Source organism: Leptosomus discolor, chromosome 6 (assembly GCF_034619465.1).
Source record: "Leptosomus discolor isolate bLepDis1 chromosome 6, bLepDis1.hap2, whole genome shotgun sequence".
NCBI classification, from domain to species: Eukaryota; Metazoa; Chordata; class Aves; order Leptosomiformes; family Leptosomidae; genus Leptosomus; species Leptosomus discolor.
This window is the reverse complement of record NC_141396.1, coordinates 44,738,940-44,759,636: the sequence shown is the minus strand read 5'-3', so window position 1 is coordinate 44,759,636 and position 20,697 is coordinate 44,738,940. Positions and strand designations below refer to the sequence as shown.

General features: G+C 39.3%; 1 protein-coding gene across 2 annotated transcripts in view; it reads left to right on the top strand.

Annotated features, from left to right (window-relative positions):
• The window catches only part of RSU1 (Ras suppressor protein 1), a 100,552-nt gene that overhangs the window by 27,331 nt on the left and 52,524 nt on the right, over window positions 1–20,697 (top strand). For both annotated transcript variants that reach the window (XM_086466768.1, XM_086466769.1), the window contains exons 5-8: window positions 1,067–1,185; window positions 2,714–2,796; window positions 3,067–3,181; window positions 15,996–16,128. In XM_086466768.1, the coding sequence (XP_086322894.1) occupies window positions 1,067–1,185; window positions 2,714–2,796; window positions 3,067–3,181; window positions 15,996–16,128 (450 nt within the window). The remainder of the gene's footprint in view (window positions 1–1,066; window positions 1,186–2,713; window positions 2,797–3,066; window positions 3,182–15,995; window positions 16,129–20,697) is intronic.

The following is a 20,697-nucleotide window of genomic DNA, read 5'->3' as shown; positions in this document are numbered from 1 at the left end:
ATCCAGTTCTTCAGAATAGCTACCTGTATGTACTCTTCCTGAAGATGCCTGTCTTCTCTGTTCTACTTTCAAACCCAGGTGACAACAGAAGCAAGATCCATACATGCAAGCTATACGTTTGGTGTACATGCAATAGGGACAGTAGGAATAATAAGCTGGTAATTATTTTCTCTTCATATGATAACCTGCCAGAGCTTTAGCTCATGCACAAACAGGAAGGTTCCATGAATATAGTCTCCAGCTCCTCGCCTTTCTTTGTCATTGCAGCAGCTCTAGTGATTATCTGGATCAGCTTGTTCAAGCCTTTTGAGGTCAAAGAAAAGTTACTGTTTTCCGTAGCTTGTCTTTTCAAGGTTCCAGAAACCTTCACCTTCTGCTAGCTTTCCCCGTGTTCTTCTGGCTGTTGCTGGTGGGAACTGCTATCCTAAACCCTCTTAAGACTGGATGAACGAGCTATACTTAGACTAAGCGTCATCAAGCAGAGGACTGACATTTTTACTTCATGTTCCATGTGCATCAGTGGTTACCTAGTGACACAAATTTGCTGTTCTCAAGAAGGGGTTTGAAGCAGCAATTATCAATGAACTTAAATACTGTGCAGCTGAGGTATTCCTCTTTGTATGTGGTACCATGGTGAAGAACTGTGGTACGGCAGAATGGCAGATGGTCAAGATGGTGTGCAAAAGGATAACTTGTAGTTTAGCTAGAAGGTAGGTCATCTACCAAGGACCAGCTTTCTCTGTGGCATACTTCTTAAGCTGAGCATAGCACTGTGGCACCTCTCTCCCTTGTGCTTCATGTTTCAGGTGTGGCTGTTGATTGACATAACAGACAGAATCCCTTGTGAGTGCATAAGTTTTGGGTGTACTTGTACGAGTGAGAGGAAAAAAAGTCTGCATCACAAAAGGCTTGCTCAGTATCTTGTAGCATCAACTCCTTTTCAAAACAAAAGGGAAGCTTGGCGTAGATTACGGTTTTTTAGAAGTGAAAATCTTGTTGCCTGAAGTATTCCTACTAGAAGTGAATACTAATACTAAACATTCTGGTTTTTCCTCTTTACCTACAGCATGAACAGGTTAAACACCTTGCCAAGGGGATTTGGCTCTTTACCAGCTCTAGAGGTTCTTGACTTGACTTACAACAACTTAAATGAAAATTCTCTACCAGGAAACTTCTTCTATCTCAGTAAGAAACTTTTCTAAAACCTCTACAAATCTTCATGATATGGTGCTTTGCTTTCTGCAGTTGAAATTTATTTGATGGAGACCAAACTCCAACAGAATTTTTCTCATATTTATGTTTTTCTTTGAATATCTCTTGAATATTTCTACATAGCTCAGCAATATTTATCACTGATATACAGTCACCTGGCACCATTGGACATGAGAAGACTTGGTTAGTAATGGTATATTTGTTTTCTTCTGAGTAATATTTCCTTGGGTCCCATACTCAGTTAAAACTTCACGGAAGCTTGCAAGTCAGGGGAAAGTAAGCTGTTTTACCAAGCCACTGTTGTATGTCAGCTCTGGAAACAATTGTGTTCCTGATGGTTCATTTGCTGAAATAACTTTAACAGCACATGGATGTTGAAGTGCTGTATGTTCAAAAATATGCTAAGGTTAAAAAGCTTGGCACAGGAATGGTAGAGCTAAGCTGACCTTTCCACGTATTAAAAATACACACTCAGAGAGTTAAAATAAAAGTATTGTAATGCATATGTGCAAAAGGGCTGCATTATGGTTGCCTAAGCAACTTGAATTCTGGCACTTTCTGGATTTCAAAGATTCTGCTACCTTACTGATCTTTCCAGTGTAAGACCTTACTGGTCTTTTCTGCTGAAGAGGCTTCAGGATCAGTGCTTTTAGCAGCAAAAGTGACAGGTGAGGGGAGAGAAAGGAGTGCTGCTGTCTGAGAGATTTTGTGATTGTAACCTGGCAGAGGGAAATTTTTAAGTCTGCATTATTAAAAATGGCCACATTTAATGAAATGAAAAGAGGAGGAGGAGGAGTAAACTGCGTAAGACAAAGACGATCTCCTTTCTGGTGGGGAGGAGAGGTTTTGCTGACCTGACCACCTTCCTTCCCACTGCACCCAACAGTTCTTTGTGAGTCTCTATTTTAATTTTTTTTTCCTGAACTGTCATGTATGCTCATTTAATAATAGCAAGCTACATGGTTGTGCTGGGTCATCTCTTTTTCTGTGAATTTCATAGAGACTAAGTATGGAAATTGCAAATGATACAATTTGAGTCTTCTGTATCGCTCTCTGTTAAGGTCTCTTTCCCCGTGTTAGGCTGTGTTTTCTATAGCTTAACAGGTGTGTATTTGTCCAAAAAACTCAGATGATTTTTTTAATGCTTGTTTAGGATGCAAATTGATGTAATAAATAAGAATCAGGGGTAATAAAGAGTAATGACTGTATTCTGACAGCTGAGCATTGAGACTATATGCCAGAACCTGCCAGAGTCTACTATTGTAGAAATTGTTAATTGTGACAGTCCTTTTGAATATAGATGCTTTCCTGAACTCACCAACAATACAATAAGCCAGTAAATCTAAGTTTGACCTGCTTGTTATTATTGTGAGCCCTGGGTATGTCAAAGGCTTTTCACCAAGTCAGGATTATTAATCAAACCTGACGCCCTTTTATTGATTAGACCTCAAACGGTTGGGTTATATGCCACACTGTTTATATATTGCTGTTTAATTTGCAGCCACCCTGCGTGCACTCTATCTAAGTGACAACGATTTTGAAATCCTGCCACCAGATATTGGGAAGCTCACAAAGTTGCAGATAGTAAGTAATTTATCTAAATTCTTGGAAAATCAATTCACTTTTGCAATGCTTGTAGGAATAGAATCTAGTCAATTTGAGGAGTGGTAGGGTATGTTTGCAGGAATAGAACACTACACCTGGAACTGTTTCTTGTTTACCAGCAGACACTTGTAAATAAATTGGAAGAACTGAGTGTTTAGGAGAAAGGTGGGGGCAGAGGTAGTAGAGTTCTCTTTTAGGCTGCTTTATGGTAACCAAAAATTGTTCTGACTGCTTTATATTCACTCTCAGCTGAGTCTTCGAGACAATGACCTGATATCGCTGCCTAAAGAAATTGGTGAGCTCACTCAGCTTAAGGAACTTCATATCCAGGGAAATCGTCTTACTGTGCTGCCCCCAGAACTAGGTAAGATTATGGACGATCATTTATTTATTTGAATACTAACGATAATGATGCACGGTGTTTCCTCTGAAATGAAACCAGTTGTTAAATTCTAGGAAATGATTATGCTTAAGCAGACATTGCTGCTTTCCCCTGAGAAACACTCACTTCTTCACTCCTACTGGATATGCAGGAGGGCCAGAAGATGATGTGTGTTTGGTTTTATTAGTTTCTTTACATGTTACACTTTCCTTGCGTATTACTACACCTGACTGCCAATTTGTGTATAGCACCTTGCATATCATAAATATTGGGTCTGCAAAGCTATTCTTGTCTGTGGCAGGGTTTGGAGAACCCTATTTGGATCAGCCAAAATTATATTAAGCAAAAGTGACAGCGGTATAAGTGGCTTTTTTGTGACTGTTCTCATAAAAACAGAACAACTCTGATCAACTAGAGTAAAACATAGCTAAATTAGAGGAATTTTTTGTTTTTCTGTTTCGGTAGCCTATCTTTCGTAGTAGGTTGACAACTCTTTCACTTAAAGCAGTGGAGCTGGTTGATGTGCTTTGAACCTGTGATATCAGACGTTTAAATATGATTGCAGGTGGCTTCTTTCAGCCTATAAGCTAGAGGTTTTTTCTTTGAAACTTAAATATTGGTTTTGCTGACTTTGTGTTCAAGTATTCCGTTTTACATGAGGGGTGTTAACTTCAATAGAAGTTGTGCCTGTTTGCCTCAAGCCAGAATCTGGTTTCAGATCTTTTTAAAGATTGTCATAAAATATTTTTCTTGGGAATAATGTAGCTGCATCAATTACGTGTTGTTGAAACACCTGTTACACAGGATTTGTTCCTTGTTTCTTGTTATTGTGGACTGTTAGATAGGGAAGCTTCTTTGTTTCTACTAGTAACTTCCAAATAATAGTTCCCAAAGCTTGGAAAGATAGTGACTGAAGTTAGCGTGATAAAACAAAATTATTGTCCTAAGAACTTCGTTTGACCCATTGGAGAATGTGGCAGCTGTGTGCATAAATGTGAGAGTCTGCAATATATTCTTTTTGTTTTATACAGTGAAGGGACGTGTCAGCTTTTTTTTCTATAAGGTGGGGGAAGATGCTTGTGTTGACTCTTACTTGTTTGCCCACCATGGGTTTTTTTGCCTTTATCAATCTAGCAGATGATATGATGCTGAAGTTTTTGTTTGTTTGTTTTTTTCCTCACCACTGGTAGATAAAAGTTACTCTCATTTCCTTAATTTCAGCTGTTTATTCCTTAACACAGACATAATTTCTTTAGCTTTTTGTCAGTCACATTTATTTATAAAATCTCTTTGAACAGGGATAACACTTCAGAAGCATATAGTATCTGTAAATGTACTTTCATGTATCTACCTAAATTACAGCCTTGGTGTTTTCCAGAAAGTGGAAGTTAAATGCTGCACTAAGTCTAACCACCTTCTGTGGCTAATTAAATTTTCTAAACATGCTGCTGCCTTACAGGCATAGCAGCAAATTCACTTTAAATGATTTTACCATCATTGTCCAAAACAAGAAAACATTTAAAACAAAATTCTTGATGTTTATTTTGCACTGATGTGCAAAACTCAGGATGGCCAAAGGAAGCGTTTCTTCTTTTGGTTAACATTCATTTGCATTATAGAACAATATCACAATCTGGTAGAAAAAGGACTTGTAATTTTGCCCCACCTGATCAGGATGAGGTGTATTGACACAGCTTAAGTCCTTGTCACCTCTGTTCTTTGTTACTCAAATGCTATTCTATAAATTATACTTTTCTCTTTGTGTGTTAATTTACCAATGTTTCATTTTATGGTCTTACCCAAGATCCTCGTTCATGATCAGTTGGTGTGATTTCTAGTGCAGTCTATACCATGAACTATCTCAAATATTTAAAATAGCCTAGATTTTGGGGTATATTTCCAGAGAACGTTACACTGAAGTGTAGATTTGTAACTTGTGCAACTTGCAAGCATATTTACTGTGCAAAGCAATGTTCTTGCTTGTTTATTAAACATCCAGGCAAACATTTAGGGAATGGGTTTTAGTAAACTGAGCACCAGGAGGGCTTGTTTGAGATCAGGTAGGAGCAGGCCACAGGCAAGCAGGAATCTGATGAATGATTAGAAAAGGTCGTCTCTTCTCTGCAGCCCTGTTTTCCCTTCTGCAGACTAGGGCAATTTAGAGAAGCACACCTTTGCAGAGAGTTTTAAAGTCTGCCAGTCTTTCCTCTCTCATTATCATGAGGTGGTATGTGAGTGTTACACCCTGATGAATGGACTGCTAATTCCACAGTCATCATCTGAGGGAAGAACAGTTTTATCTGCTTTCTGAGTTGTTCTTCCTAAATTTTTTAGATTGAATTATAATGTAAGGATAACTATCCAAATACATTGTGCTGTGCATGTTGGATAAATAGCTTTTCAATGAGCAGGTCCTATTTGCTCTAGTTGGAGGTACTGCTGTTCCATTTAAAGTAAACAATCTTTCCTCTCTCATTATCATTTTCATAATTAAAGGTGCTGAAGGCTTTTGACGGGCATAGTTAGGGCACCGATGGACAGCAATGAGTCATTAGGTGTTCATTTGCCAGGGAGATGGGCACAATATAAACACCAGAATAAAACAGTTGTTTGAAGGAGGAGAAGGGGAAGAGTACGTTAAACTGCTTTTTAAAGGTAACGGAAATAAGTGCAGAAGAAGGCATGGAGAGCAGGGTATGAGAAAAGGCCACATACAGGCATTGGGATCACAATTTTGGAATGGAGAGAGATACCAATAAATAAAACCCTGCGGTCTGCTCTTAATTTCACCTGACGTGATTGAGTGTGACAGGCAGCAGCAAGAGGGCTGGAGGAAGATCAGTATTATCCTCCTCTGTGTTTAGCAGAGATTACCTATCACTAATTGAAGAAAAATATTCTTGCCTAGGAGGAAAAGAGAGGTCTAGAAGAATGCAGTGGTGCTCAGGGTGAGGGTGCTTCTCTGTAAATACAGTACGTGTGAGTGATGAATGCAGGAAATGGCCGGGAGTAGGTGGGTGAAATTTGCAGCTTGTTTTTATCATTTGTCTCTCAAAAACCCGTTCATGAGGAATGGTGGTGGGCAGTCATATATAAACTTTAAAGAAGCACTGGCATTTTTTTCCCTAGCATTTAAAAGGTTATGTGCTGCATTGCGAGACAAATAAAACATGATTCACTGCAACAACAGAGTTGCAGTCAGTTATATAAATTGCCAAGGAAGCACTAAATCTGTCACTTTCTGTATTCTGACCGTTTAACAACGGGAACAGTGTTTGGAAAGAAAGCCGAGTAGAAACAACCACGTAAAGTGGCAGATGCAATTAGTAAGATCAACGATGGTGTTTTAAGTATGGTCATTGGGGTGGACCCATATGTGCCCCATATGTGCCACATAAAAGGTTTTCTTAGCAGAGTCAGGAGTGTTAAGAGTAGTATATGGTGCAGAACAGTCACAATGTTGTAGCTAAATGTAAATAGCCAGCCAGAGAATGTAACTAGCTTGTATGTAGGTTTGCGTTTTTGATGTGGAAACAAATGGCATGATTTTTAAAACTCAGATTCTAATGTTGACTGTGTTCATTATCCTGCTGCTGGCACGCGTGTGTGCGCACACGTACGTGGAGTTTGCTCATGTTTATGCAGTTAGGAAGAACAGTGATTTCTAAGGAAGCATTTTTAATTATTGTCCTCTTTTTCCATAACTGTATGTTGGCATCAGTGGCTTTTAAGTATACGTATATTCAGTGCTCTTCTAGTTTATCAAGTAATTTCCTTAGGTAAAGGTAGACACTATCAAAACTGTGAAGTTAGGTACATATTTGAAAAGTGGAAAATTCAAGCTCTGTAAAAAAGAAAAAAACCACCTTCATGGGGTAAGTAGCCATGTTCCTTTTTAAGGAGGGTGAAACATTCGGTAAATTAAATCTGAATATCGGAATGGCTAAGTAATTATTTCATCATTTTTTTAGTTTGAACAGCGAAATTATCTTCTGCGGATGAAGGATTTGCTTTAAATAGAAAGTTCAAGGAATCCTGCCAGAAGTCTCAGTATTTCCATCACAGGAAGACATTTGACAATTTAGGCTTTTGAAATGAGTCTAGAATTTGTGAATGAATATTGCATTATGCCAAGTAGTTGCTGCAGTTATTTGTTCAAGTTAATATTAATCGAAATAGCAGTTTACTTATGTAATTATAGTGGGTGTGTACAAACATAGGAATCACTTATTTCACAAAAGATATTTCTTTTCTAAATATACTTGACATAAATACCAAACTTTTCTTATTTCACTATAAACTGTCGCTGCACTCTACTTTTGTCACAACACAACAAATACAGGTCCGTAGTGCTTGTTGGAAACCTGAATGTCGGGCTCTTTGGACACCAGCTCTGAGCCCTGGAACAACTAACTGATACCTTACAATTGTAAAAAAAATTGCCTGTTTCTCCTTTTGGAACTAAGGCAAAGGTGCAAGAAAGTAAGGAGCTTTACTAAATTTGCCAGTGGATAAAGAAAATAACTTGTTTTCTAGGACTACTGATGTAGCAGCTATTAGTTAAGGAATAACAGGAAAATGTACATAACAAGATAGGTCACATACAGATTATTTATCTAAGGAAAGCATCTCTGAAAATTTGTGAATATTCTAATTGTGTTTCTCATTTTAGGCTTGTTTTAAGTTAAAAAATGAGAAAACACCACCAAAACCCACCACTTTTAATGCAGTTAGAAACCAGGCTGATTTCAGAGTACTTGATGGGAGTTAAGGCATATGGGAAGAGATGACAACTCTGCAGTTTCATTATACACAGAAAGACGTTTTCTATAGCCCATCATTTAGATTTACACCACAGGCATTCGTTTCCTTACACTGCTGTAATTCTTGCCAAACTTCCCAAGATTCAGATTTCATCTTACATTAGTTTTTAAAATATGCAAGTCCTACTGTCACTTCTCAGATGACTACAGTGTGTGTGTAGGCTTTCCTAATGTTGACTGTACTCTGATTATAAGTACCATCAGCATCACAATGATGTTTCTGGCAGCAAATATTTCATCTCTTCTGTTGGAGCTGTGGTAGGTAAGAGTACTGTAATTAGAGCAAATATGAGCAAATGTTATATTTGTTGTTAAATTTCGTTCATTTTACTTGTTTTATAGTACTTAAAAGTGGTTTCGCTCTTCTGAGTACTTGGCAACCTGTGTTTGAATAGAAGCTTCAAAGGTGCAGGGCAAAGGCAATACAGTGAATCCTTTTTGAACTCATATTTTTAAATTAACTAGGTTTTGGTCTGATAGGGACCCTTCAAAGAAAGAATGCTCTGTTGAATTCCCATGTAATTGAGAATCTCAGGGGAGTTTCTGAGGTTGGAAAAAATGTGCAATATATTTCAAAATAAATTGGGATGCTGATCCTCTAAGCTTGTAATACTTCCTGTGCCGTTAAAATGTCTTTGACGTTAAACTACTTTGACATCATGTTAATTCCCTTTGTTCCAAAACCCATCTGCCACATAGTGTGTTTCTTGGTTTTCTTCGCTGGGAACACTTAGCAGTGACTCTCAGTTTGCCCCTCAAGATCCTGGTCAGCATCAATGTTTGTTACACAGTGTAGTGAAGGAAATGGTATTTCTAGCAAAACGTGTCACCTTTCAGGGAAAGAAATCAGTGAAACTTAGCAATACTTGTAGGTCTTCTAGTAAATAGTCTCTCTTACATTAGGAATGTGGGAGAAATTAATTTAATCAAGTCATAAGTCATTTGAAATAATTTTAGAAAGAATATAGGAAACATTTTGAAGTAATTACTTGGCTTTTTGTCAAAATGCTGTTTCTTCTGCCGTCCCCCTTAGCTACCCACATGACGGCATCAGCCGGGCTGGTTGCCTTGGTACCTGAAGGCTGTGTGTGGTGGAGTTTGGCTATTGAAACGGTATGATTTGTCAGGTGGAAGTACAAGCCGTTAGCAGAGAGTTGTTTGGCTAGGAGCGCCTTGTGTGCTGCGTTGAATAAGTTCTTGTTTTGTGGCTTTCGTCTGTGAATGTTAGTATTATTTACTCTTACTTACTAGTTGTCCTGCTAAGGTCAGGTTTGTTGTATGGAGTGATGGTAGAAATTGCCAGGGCTCTCCCCTTGTTCCCAGAGAGTTAACCTCTCCTCCTGTCACCTGAACATGGAAATGTGAGCTTGCCCAGCCAGGTTAGGTCTATATTCTGTCTGTACTTAATATATGAAATGTGGTTTAAGGCAGAAGGTCAGCATTTCATCCATTCTGTGGTCTTTCCCAGGCTTAATCTTCAGTCCCGAAACATTCTGGAGTGGAAGTCTCCTTGTGCCAGACTCTCCATTATACTTTGGTATAATGATTCTGGCCAACCTTTGCTATGATGCTGGAATTACATATAATATATCTCAGGACTGAACGAACTGGTTTAAATTCTCTTCTATGAAAGGTTGAAGTGAGACAGTGCTGGAGAGTAAAATCCTCTTCCCACAGGATTGTAATAGCAGTGGCTGAGGCAATACCGGTTTGCCCTATATCACTTTACCTTTACATCAAGGCAAAGAATTCAAGGTTTAGTTGGTCTGCTTTTATTTTTTTCATTTCAGCTGTGGTCCTTTTGCTAAGAGTGGAAGCAAATGGAGTAGCTATTCTGGGTTCACCCAGAATAATCAGAGTCTTTATTTAACCTGTCAAAGGGAGGAGTGAGAGGAGACTTAGCTGCCAGTCCTCACTAACTCCATGAGAAGAAAGCGCAAGTCATTTTTCTCCCCTGTAGACAGGCAGAAGAAGCAGCAGTGTTTGAGAACTAAGGCAGCTCCGTTCAGCACTGAAATAAAGAATGCAGAGGCTTCCCGTCTAATGCTCAAAGGCTGCAGACATTCTTGTCTGCGTGATCAGGAAAGCAGTCAGAGGAAGACTTGCAGCCTGCTTCTGTCTGATGGATGGTCTGGATCATCCATTTGATTTATTTGCATGTACTGAATCTGACTTCTTGTTATTTGGGACTTGAAACTTTCCCTGGGTTAGGCAAAACCACCACAAATGCAGTTTCGGGGTTCTCTGAAGTGCTGATGACTCCAAGTGATACTGTTAGACCTTCTCCAATACAAGAATGTAGGATGAGAGAGCAAAAGCATTGCTGGGATTGATCTTTTGGAGGCATTTCAGTCTAGCTTTAGATTTACTAGCTGTTTCAGTGAGTAGAAACCCATCAACACAAAAATCTATGGTTTTGACATATGCTATGGAACTGTAGATTTGTTGAGTGTACTGAATATTTTGTTAATATTTCTGCTGGTTCCAAAAAGACTGAATTGCACTTCACTTATGTACAAAGAAGTCTTTGCACTCTGTTGTCTTACTGCTCCTTTATAGCTACTGCTTAAATTACTCTCTTCTGTTACTAATCCTTAAAAAGCGATAGAGGTCTTCAAAGCAGAGATGATCTTACTTGTTTATGGGAATGATATAAGTTACCAATGCACAGCTTGCATGGCTTCAGATTGGTGTAAAAAAAATTTGCTTTTGATAACACTTTGTGGCATAGAAATCTGTATGTATTTCAATTTTTTTAACATAGATTTTAAAACATCATTCACAATTAATTGCTTTGGTATCATTTTTATGACATAATAGTTATGATATTTCTCCCACCTCCATGCTTAAACCGATCTCTCTCTCTCCCTATGGAAACAAAGCACACGCCACAAAAGTAATAAAAATCATAAGCCCTGTAGTGTAAAGCAAATCTAAAACAAGCCAGGACAGACATATTTTTACATATAACCTAAGTTTAAATTTGGTGTAGTGATTGATCCCTTACTTAGTGTTTAATAAAACAGGATTCAAAGGTATTTATGTCTAAATAAAGAAATAAAACTAATTTCATTCCTCTTGTCCTTACGTACAACTGAGAGAGTAAGACCTTTGTGTTGTAAAGGGAAAGAACATTTAAATTGCAGTCTTAAGAGGAATTGCTAAAAGGGTTGTGTTACAGCCTGAGGACTCTACTTGAGGTCACTGCAGTAGAGCGTAGGCTGGAAGGTGAGTCAGTATCAATGGGACGCAAATGTGAAACTCAACAGTGTACAGGCTAAAATTATTTCCATTGATTTTAATGAAGCTCCACTAGGGATGAATTTAAACCATTACAAAGAAGCGTTGATCTGGCATTTTACAGCTAGGATCATGTTTCTTATGCTGAATGCCAATGTTCACTTCTCAAATGTCAGAGTTGTTTAATTACTTTATTTCACCTTTTAATTTTCGAAAGCATTGAAAGTGTTGCCAAGGGGTGTTCGAGTGGAAAGGACAAGTCAGGTCTGTGTTCATTCTGTTTTCTTTTGTTTGTATTGAAGTAATGCCTATGTACACTAGTCATACCTTACCATACCTTAAGCATATATACATAGGGTAAGCATTATACGCTCCATATATCCTGTATCACAAGAGAGTGAGTGGCTTATAGTGGCATGTAGGAGGTGCTTGCAGGCTAGATCTAATGGACAGGATGAGCCTGGGAAGTCTGGAGACCTTAAAATTAAAAATACACATATTTTGATTTTGTTCTTGAATTTTCAAAGGTTTGTTTTGGTGTAGACCTATTTGCTGTAGCTTCCAGGTGGCAGCTAACAAGAGATTTGGGTAGTGGACAGTTTCCAGGTCTGCACAGCTTACTAGTTGGGCATAGGAACAATTTGTTTTTAAGGTGGGTTAAGCACAGAAGTTCAGTCATACTGGTCCAATCAAACTTAATGGTTCAGGATCATCTTTAGATACAATGAGTGCTGAGACAGAAAAAAAAAATGCCAAGATCAGGTATTTTTAAGATCACACAGCTGGCTCCTTTTGGAAGGCTTTTGGTCATTCTGTGCAGTCAGCTGTTAGACCTGTATCTTTGCTTTTCTCTTTTCCAGGCTCTTGTTCTCTTTTTCAGTGGCTGCTCACCGGTAGCAGCATATGTCCCCTTTGCATTCTTCCTACTTGGAAATCTACATCTGTTCAAGATAGAAAGCTTAAAAAAAGAGTATCCTTCAGGCTTAGAAATTAGGGGGTCTGTTAAGCATGTTAGACTTGGGTTCTGGGATTTATAGTTTTGAGTATTTATAAGAATAATTTTAGAGGCACTCAAAAATAATTTGAAAAACATTTCTGTGATCTAGGAGAGGGGCTGTCTTCAGGATAGCCTTCTCCTTTTACCAGAGGCATGGGACTGTAATGCATTTCAGTGGAGTTGATCACTTTCAGTAAGGCAAAACAGCAAGAACCTGAAGTCCATTATGAAGAAATACAATTTTAGTCTACTAGTTCTGCCAAATTTTAGAGATTATAAACAAGTATTTTTTTAATAGGTTGAGGTACACGGAAAGAACAAACCAGCAATCACCAATGTAATCTCCAGCCCCGATATGTTTTTTGATTGAATCTTCAGTACTGGATTTTTTACTAGAAGCAATTTTGTATTTTACTTACTAAAAATATCCAAGGGATTTGATGTGATCTGTGTAGCAGAACAGTATATAAATTTCCTAGAGGCCTGGGGATAGTGTTCTGCTGATGCTGCTGCTAGACAATATGCATGAAGGCGCATCTGCCATAGCTCTTTCCCTGGCCCATGGCTCTGGTGCTGCAGGGATGGAATAACAGCATTTCTTAGCGCAGCGCTGCCATAAAAAAACCTTCTAGGCAAGGAGACTGTTGGTGGGGGAACAGGGACACATCTGTAGTGTCCAGTTGCACAGCACTCCTGCAGTGAACATAGTACCAGAGCCATTGCTGCAGGCAGGTCTGACCATCTCTTCCACACCGCTGGGTTCATTTTGGTGCACTGGGGCAGAAGCGTTCATGCAGTGCTCCCGTGGATTTGGTTATCCCAGCACGTGCTGTTCTGAGATATTACTGAGACTTTGGCCTTGTGCTTGGGACTCTTGGATGTCCTGTGACCAGAGCAGAATTAGGTAAGCCCTCAATTCACACATGATTTAGTTGTAAGTGCAGACCGGGCACCAGGTTAGGGCCCCAAGCAATAAATGATTATGCAGAAGTAACGTGTTTTCATCAGTTTTAATTGTATGGCTTCTTTGTTCTCAAGTGGCTTGCCTTATGGCGGGAGTGTTAGACTTCATTTCCTCCCTACTGCTGATAAGGTGGGGCAGGCTCTCCGTGACTTCTTATCTGCTTAATTTTCTGCCCATTTCTGTCCTTCATTTCCAGATGGAAATTTCAGTATTGAACAGGGAGGAGTTTAAGGCATCGAGTGTCCTGTCCTTCCTGCTTTCTGTGAGACAGCCCTCCTTTTGTCCCCTGCAGAGGAGCACCCGCTCTCTGGCTGGTGCTTGCCATGAGGACAGACGGGTTGTTGCTATTTGCACTAAAGCACTTCATTAACTGTAACCGGAGGGACCTGGACAGGCTGGAGAGGTGGGCCCGTGCAAACCTCATGAAGTTCAACAAGGCCAAGTGCAAGGTCCTGCACCTGGGTCGGGGCAATCCCAAGCAGGTTCGAGACCAGCCCTGGGGACAAGGACTTGGGGGTGCTGGTGGATGAACAACTGAATATGAGCCAGCAGCATGGGCTGGCAGCCCAAAAAGCCAATCGCATCCTGGGCTGCATCACAGGCAGTGTGGCCAACAGGTCGAGGGAGGGGATTCTGCCCCTCTATTCCACTTTGGTGAGACCCCACCTGCAGTGCTGCGCCCAGCTCTGGGGCCCCCAGCACAAGAAAAGACGGGGACCTGCTCGAGCAGATCCAGAGAAGACCATGAAGGTGATGAGGGGGCTGAGACCCTGGCTGTTGAGATTTTGGGAATGTGCGAGTTATAAGCAACATTGAATTTGACCCATGATGGGTCCAAGCTTGCCTTCCTAAATTTAACTATTTTTGTTAGTTGTACACAGATTGATTGTTTTACCTTGATGCAGTACTTGCAGAGCTGTAATTACAAGTGACTGCTTACAGCATTGCTAGTTTTGGAGAGCAACGTGTGCGTGTTTTTGTTGTGAGTAATAAAATGGAAAAGCCAATTTGCAATTGCAAAGCAAGCCCGGGAGTGATACATGATCTTCATAGCGGCACCGGTCAGAGGGTTGCGGCTAATCATGGTGCTGGCTTGCTTCCCCGGTGGCCTGTGCCTGAAGACTGAATAGTGAGCAGTGTGAGCCTGTGCCTTGGGCCAGCATAGATTTAGACACACCAGTTTCTAGCTTATTAGGTCCTCTTTGTCACAGTACTTAATCCTGCTTCCTGATCCTTGTTAGAACAGAGCTGCCGAGTCCCTTAATAAAGGAGATGGGCGCGAGGCTCCTAACGAGGCGCGCTGAAGCGTGGGGCAGTGAGGGCGATTGCCACCTGACTGACAGAGGGGTGACGGGCTCCCTGCCTGCGGCTGTGTCAAAAGAACAGGCCTCAGACAGCTGACAGATGGGCTTGCTAAGGTAATGGCAACTTGTTGATAGGCCGATATGAGATGCATGACATCTTTTCACACAGTATAGTGGTCTGTCTTTAATTGTGTTAACCCTTCTTATGGACAGAAACACGTCAGGGATTAGCTGTAGTGTAGAACATGCAACCGAAACAGCCAGCAAGCACGCGGCTTGCAGCAGCCCCCATAGCCTGCACATGTGTTCGTGCAGCTAACACAAGTGCCTTTAATTTTGAAAAGCTAGCACATCAGCTTGATTTCACATTTCTCTGACAGCTTGGCTCAGTCAGTCTTGTAGGTCCCATAGTTACAGATTTTTATTTTTCTTATTTGTTACTTTAGATTTCTGGGGGCAGGGTGGACCTCTCTTCACCATAAAATTCACAGAAATAAATATAAAATGTAGCACAGATTTCTTAATTTAAAGAACATAAGTAAATACTTCAATGGCTAGACCATCCTGGAATTCAGCCTGTTGTATCTATAGTCATGAGGAGTTTCAGCAGAGAATGTGCTTTCTGGTTTTGGATGGTAAACATTTACAAAACAAACAAACAAACAAAAAGCCCAAGCAAACCACTGTAAGGTCTTTTAAGTCTTCCTGTCAACAGAATAGATGAAACTGGCATGTTGCAAGAATGGTGTTTTTGTTTGTTTTTCTCAGTATAGAGAACTATAACCATGGGTCAGTGATAGGATCTCTGAACAAACAGTGTGTTGGGCACTGGGAAGGCAAAAAGCCCATTGGGCATTGCTTGTTGATGTTGTGCTTGGAGCAGTGATCAGCATGCTTTGCAGTGCCGAGCTTCAGCAGAGCAAACTACCACAGCATCATTCTGCTTTCATTCCTGCAAGCCATGGTGGAGAGGAATATTTCACTGAATTGTCCCATAAGTCTGAAAATTGTGTTTAATGGTTGAGTTATGAAAGACTTTTAACGCTGCAGCAGAGGAATAGGTTTGGAGTTAAGAACTGGGAAGCTCCAAGGTCTACTGCTGTTGTTCTGCCTGTGCTGAGTGAATTTATTCACCTGCAGAAAGACACCCCAACACCTATGCACTATTAAGCCCTGCTCAAAACTAATTTGATTAATAAAATATTATATGCAACGGGCTGAGTTCAGTCCTACTGTACAATATGTAGTAGCACTGAAATGCTGCTGAAATGAATAGGATGGAACTGCATCCATCATGGTGGGAACTACTGTGTCCTCCTATTCCTCTCTGCTAAGAGTGACGTATTTGCTTTTGTTATGGTTGTACTCTCTGAAACAAATGAAAAGTTTTACGTGCACGGCAAGATTTCTTTCAAATTTTTCATATTTCAATTTTTTTTCATACACTGTTTTGTTTAATCCCTTGCAGGTAATTTGGATTTGACTGGTCAAAAGCAAGTCTTCAAAGCAGAGAACAATCCTTGGGTTACCCCTATTGCTGACCAGTTCCAGCTGGGAGTATCTCATGTTTTTGAATACATTCGTTCAGAAACATATAAATAGTAAGTACATACTGTAGCTATGTTGGGGTTTTTTCCTGTGGTGTGTTTGACAAAGTGTTACTGGCTATACCCTTCTTTCATAATCTGTGCAGTATCTTGGTATTCGAGGCAAATATGGAATCCTGTACTTTTATATTAAGGAATTTTGCTGACATGAAGGTAAATAAATGTGATTTAGACGTGTTAGGGAAGCACAAAGACTGTTCAATATTGTCCTGCATTTGTTGTTCATTTCTAAGAGCTTTTAAGTAACATGAGAGATGTAAAAGAGCAAACATTAAAAGCCTTTGAGAAGTACTGATTTTAAGTATGTACAGTAAGGTTTGAAATAGATATTTCATAATGGTTTTGGATGCAGGTGGTTATGTTTTGAAAGAGATGTCCAGAATTCAAACTTGTTTTGATCTGGACTGGTTTACAAAAGTCTACGACCCTGGTAATTCAAATACAGATACCAATGCTTTCTTCAACAGCGTAACTGGAAAAAAATAAACCACATCCTGGGACTTCTCCGTTTTATTTCAAAATTCTATGTACAAATGCTGAGCATTTGTTTAGGAAATAATGTCTTTAATCATTCACTGAATTGGAATATTTATTTTCAGTAAAAATTTCCATGTTACCGGTCCACAGTAAAACTTTACATGGGAAGTTATTTTTACATGTGTGACAACAAGCTTGGTGCTGTCTTCCTAGAAGCAATAGGTATAGTACAACACACGGTACAACCTCTAGGTTGGAAAGTTAGTTTTTGCATTTCCCCTTTATTTAAAAATGTATATTTTAATAATTTAGAAGCATTTCTGACAATTTATTTTATATGGTAGCTGTCTGAACTCAGTTACCAAAGGAGATTATTCACAAGTGAAGGTTTGGGGATTCCAGTTAAGTAACTGAGATGTAAATTTCTATAGGAAACTAAATGATCCATCAGTGGCTTTTGTAGGCTGTTCTTCATTTACAGAATTTAAGTAAAAAGGATCACAGATGGGAGAGTGGTTTCAAAAATTGTGTGTCTCAGAAGTGTCCTGATATTTATGCTGTAATGTGTGTTTTCAAGATAGATTTATTCATAGATTTAAGTAGGCTGCAACACCCTTTTTCCAGTAGTACTCTGTACTACAGACATGGTGTAGGGAAATAGCTGTCTATCTCCTTAGACCATCACTTCCCCAAGTCCATTGTGTAGCTGCATCTAGATTTCTTGATACATTTCTGTAATATTTTTATTGCCAATTTGATATTTCTGTTTGAGCAATGTGGACTAGGGACCCTCATGCAGTTCTCACAGGGACAATGCTGGGCGTCACGAAGACAGCAAAGTTTCAAGGACTGAAGTGCAGTTTTGAGAATTTGGCTGATGTTCAGTCGGGGGAGGGGCAGTGCTGTTATTAGGTATCTATAATAACAAAAACAGTGACAAAAATGTTATAACTGTGGATATATTAAACTGCTCTGGCAACTTACCTTGTGCAATCAAAACTGAGACAAAAGGTTCTGTAATTCATCACTTGCCTCAGCTATTGCTCTTTGATTTAAATTAGCCATATTATGTTTGCTGTCTTGTTCTTTGCTGAGGTGTAACAGTGTTTTATTGGCTAATGGGCTGATTTTGATTTTGTCCACAGTAAATACTTGAAGCCTGTATAGTTAACAGTGTAAGAAAAACAGACTCTACCATTAATAGGGAGAAAACTAAATCAAATAAACTTTCCATGGCTCATTTATTTTGATCTTAGAAGCTTATTCAGTTAAAATGTCATTATTTTCAAAGATTAGTGATGAAAACCAGATGCATGCAGATGTTAATAATTAGATGCCTTTTTCATATTCAGTATATAACCATTTTATATTTAAACCATAAATTAAAAATCTGTATAATTTTGTTAGCATCCCAGTAGCAACTTCTTTTGTTTCTTGATTGTACTTTTTCACATGCTACAAAGAGATCTTGTGGATTTTGCTGCTGAAAAAGATCGTCCTTTTAATTTCCAGTTTCCTTTAAATATGTGATCTGAGAATTACTTGGATGCCACCTGCTACAGACATTTTTCTGTTTGCATTTGATTTTAGGTGTTAAAACTCATAAGCAATGGCATAATCTAGGTAACAAGTGTAGTAGCATTATTGTGCACAAAAGCAAATAAGCTGTGAACACAGAAGAAATGAAAACTCCTTTTTGTGATGAAATTTTAATCTTTTCCTGCTAACAACTATACACCACTTTCAACTTCCTTTTCCTTTAGAGCCTGCGTCCAGGTACTGTGTCTTTTTTCTCATTAAGCAACCACAAGGTTGAGATGTGAATGTAGTAAGTTTCTCTGTAGATATCTAACTAAGCAAAATTGAGCTCTTGGGTTTTTTTTTTGGATCATTCAGCCGAAAGAAAAAATTAAAAATTAACTTGCAACGTTTGATAGACCCAGCCAGCTTATCTTTTACTGAGAGAAAGCAGTACAGTTAAATGGATGATTGGATAGGACGCTGTTTAGATAACCTCACTTGCAACACTGAGAAGAGAGAACAGCTCACATATGTTAGCAGCTGACAGTCCGATCAGGAAGTTTACTTTCAGGTACTTTCATAAACCAGGAACTATGCATCTTTATGGGAGATGAATTTTGAGCTCCAGAGATAGTAATTGTCTCCCTGTGCGCATTGCTTTTTCTGGCTGATTGGAAATATTGATTTTACTTTGTTTACAAATCTAACATTGTCTATACTAGCTAAGACAGAGAGAGTATGCTCATACAATCAGAAGTGCAAAGTTTCAGAGGCTTAGCACGTTGCGTCTCACTAAGTGAGTTTATGTGAATACAGTTTATTTTGTGTTCACAATGACTAGAACATCGTATTTACTCAGTTGCTGTTACCTCAGCCAGAAAGTGGTACCTCGGGAAGTCTTGGCAACACACTCACTTGCAGTCACATTACTAAACCTGGAGGTTTCTGCTGATGGCTGGCACAAGCCCTAACTGTACGCTGCAGTCGATATCGGAGGTTTCCATGCAGATTCTATGAGGTTGCACTTGTGAAGCAGCTACCAAATAGATCACAAACCTCTTCTTTGCTTTCTGAAATGTACTGGCTGTTTCAAGGATATTTAGTGAAAAATTACACCCTATTTTTAGCCTTGTTTTAGGATATTCGTACTCTAGTGATTAGTTGGTAAGTAGGGATGACACCTGTGAGGGATGATTGTGTCTAAAGATAAAATGTCATTTGTCTCACTTTTTTCACACCCCTGTTTTACATGGTACTCACGCACCAAGTATAAAACTGGAATTGCACTTTACTTCAGAAATGTGTTAGCCAGTGGGACCCTCAGATCAGCTCTTCCTACTTCGTAGCTTCTTTCATTTCCTTTAATTTCCCTACCTTTCATGAGGAATGATGCCAGGTGATTTTTTTCAACCCTCATTTTTCAAGGAAGGCTGGTTCTGACAAAAAGATGGGCCATATATTGTGGCAGAAAATGTGTGTGGAGGGGCTCTTAATTCTTAACAGGAAATTCAGCAGCTCTTGGCACTTTGCTAGCTTTTGTTGGCTAAAATACACCCATTGCACATATCATCCTGTGACAGCATCATTTGGAAATAGGTCAGTTTGCCAAGTATATAATGATTCTTAATCTCTAACTGCCATGCTAACTTTCTGAAAGTTAAGTTAGTAAGCTGAATTTTGGCTTTGATTCTGTATATACTCAGGAGCTGCCATTAAACTCCTGGTGTGGTGTCACGATAGTGTTGAAAAGCAATTGAAGAACTTGCTCAAATGGTAAAGGGTAATCATCTCCTCAAAGGGTTTAACTAAATGTTTTATTTTTTATTCATGCCTTTAGTCAACTTTCAAAGTGACCTTTATGTTGTAAGCATATTCTCAGAGGATCTTCTCTGTCTGGGGTACTGACAAAGAGGCGATGGATTGTATGATTTAGTGGTTACAATGTACTTAGACAAGTGCAGACAGACATGAATGTTTGAAAGAAAACAGTGAATCAAACTCCTATGAAGAAGCGGAAATCCTGTGATGCTCATCAGGATCAGTGTATGATAATTAGTGATTTGATTAAGATGAGGTAGAGCTGGCATGTGCAATTGGTACCAGTGGGTGGGTTTGGTTGCTGGCATTTACAGCAAAGTTAATCCAGAAAGCTGATCTTTGGGTACATTTCTGGCATTAATCATGTGCTTTTGATCAGTCTTCATGTGAAACTTGCTCTTTGCCTGTTTTTTCTTGTGACAGAAAGGGTAGTGGTTTTGCTTTTGTCATAGCAGAGTCTATTGCAGTCATCATCACCTGATAGTGTAATCTGAGGTAAACCGAAATAATTTGCCAGGTCTTGAGTGCTTAGAATAACATTCAGACTTCTGGCATTTTTAAGCTGCCTTTGAACCCAACAATCACCTTTTAATACATTTATTTAATGACTGTTGTCTTCCTGTTTGACTTCCTTATCCTTATTGCAGGGAGGCAGAATTATGATAGAACCATCACCGTTTGTTCAGTTTCTAGAAAGCAGGTTTTCCCACGAGGCAGTCAGTTTGGAGTCAAGAATCTCAACAAGAT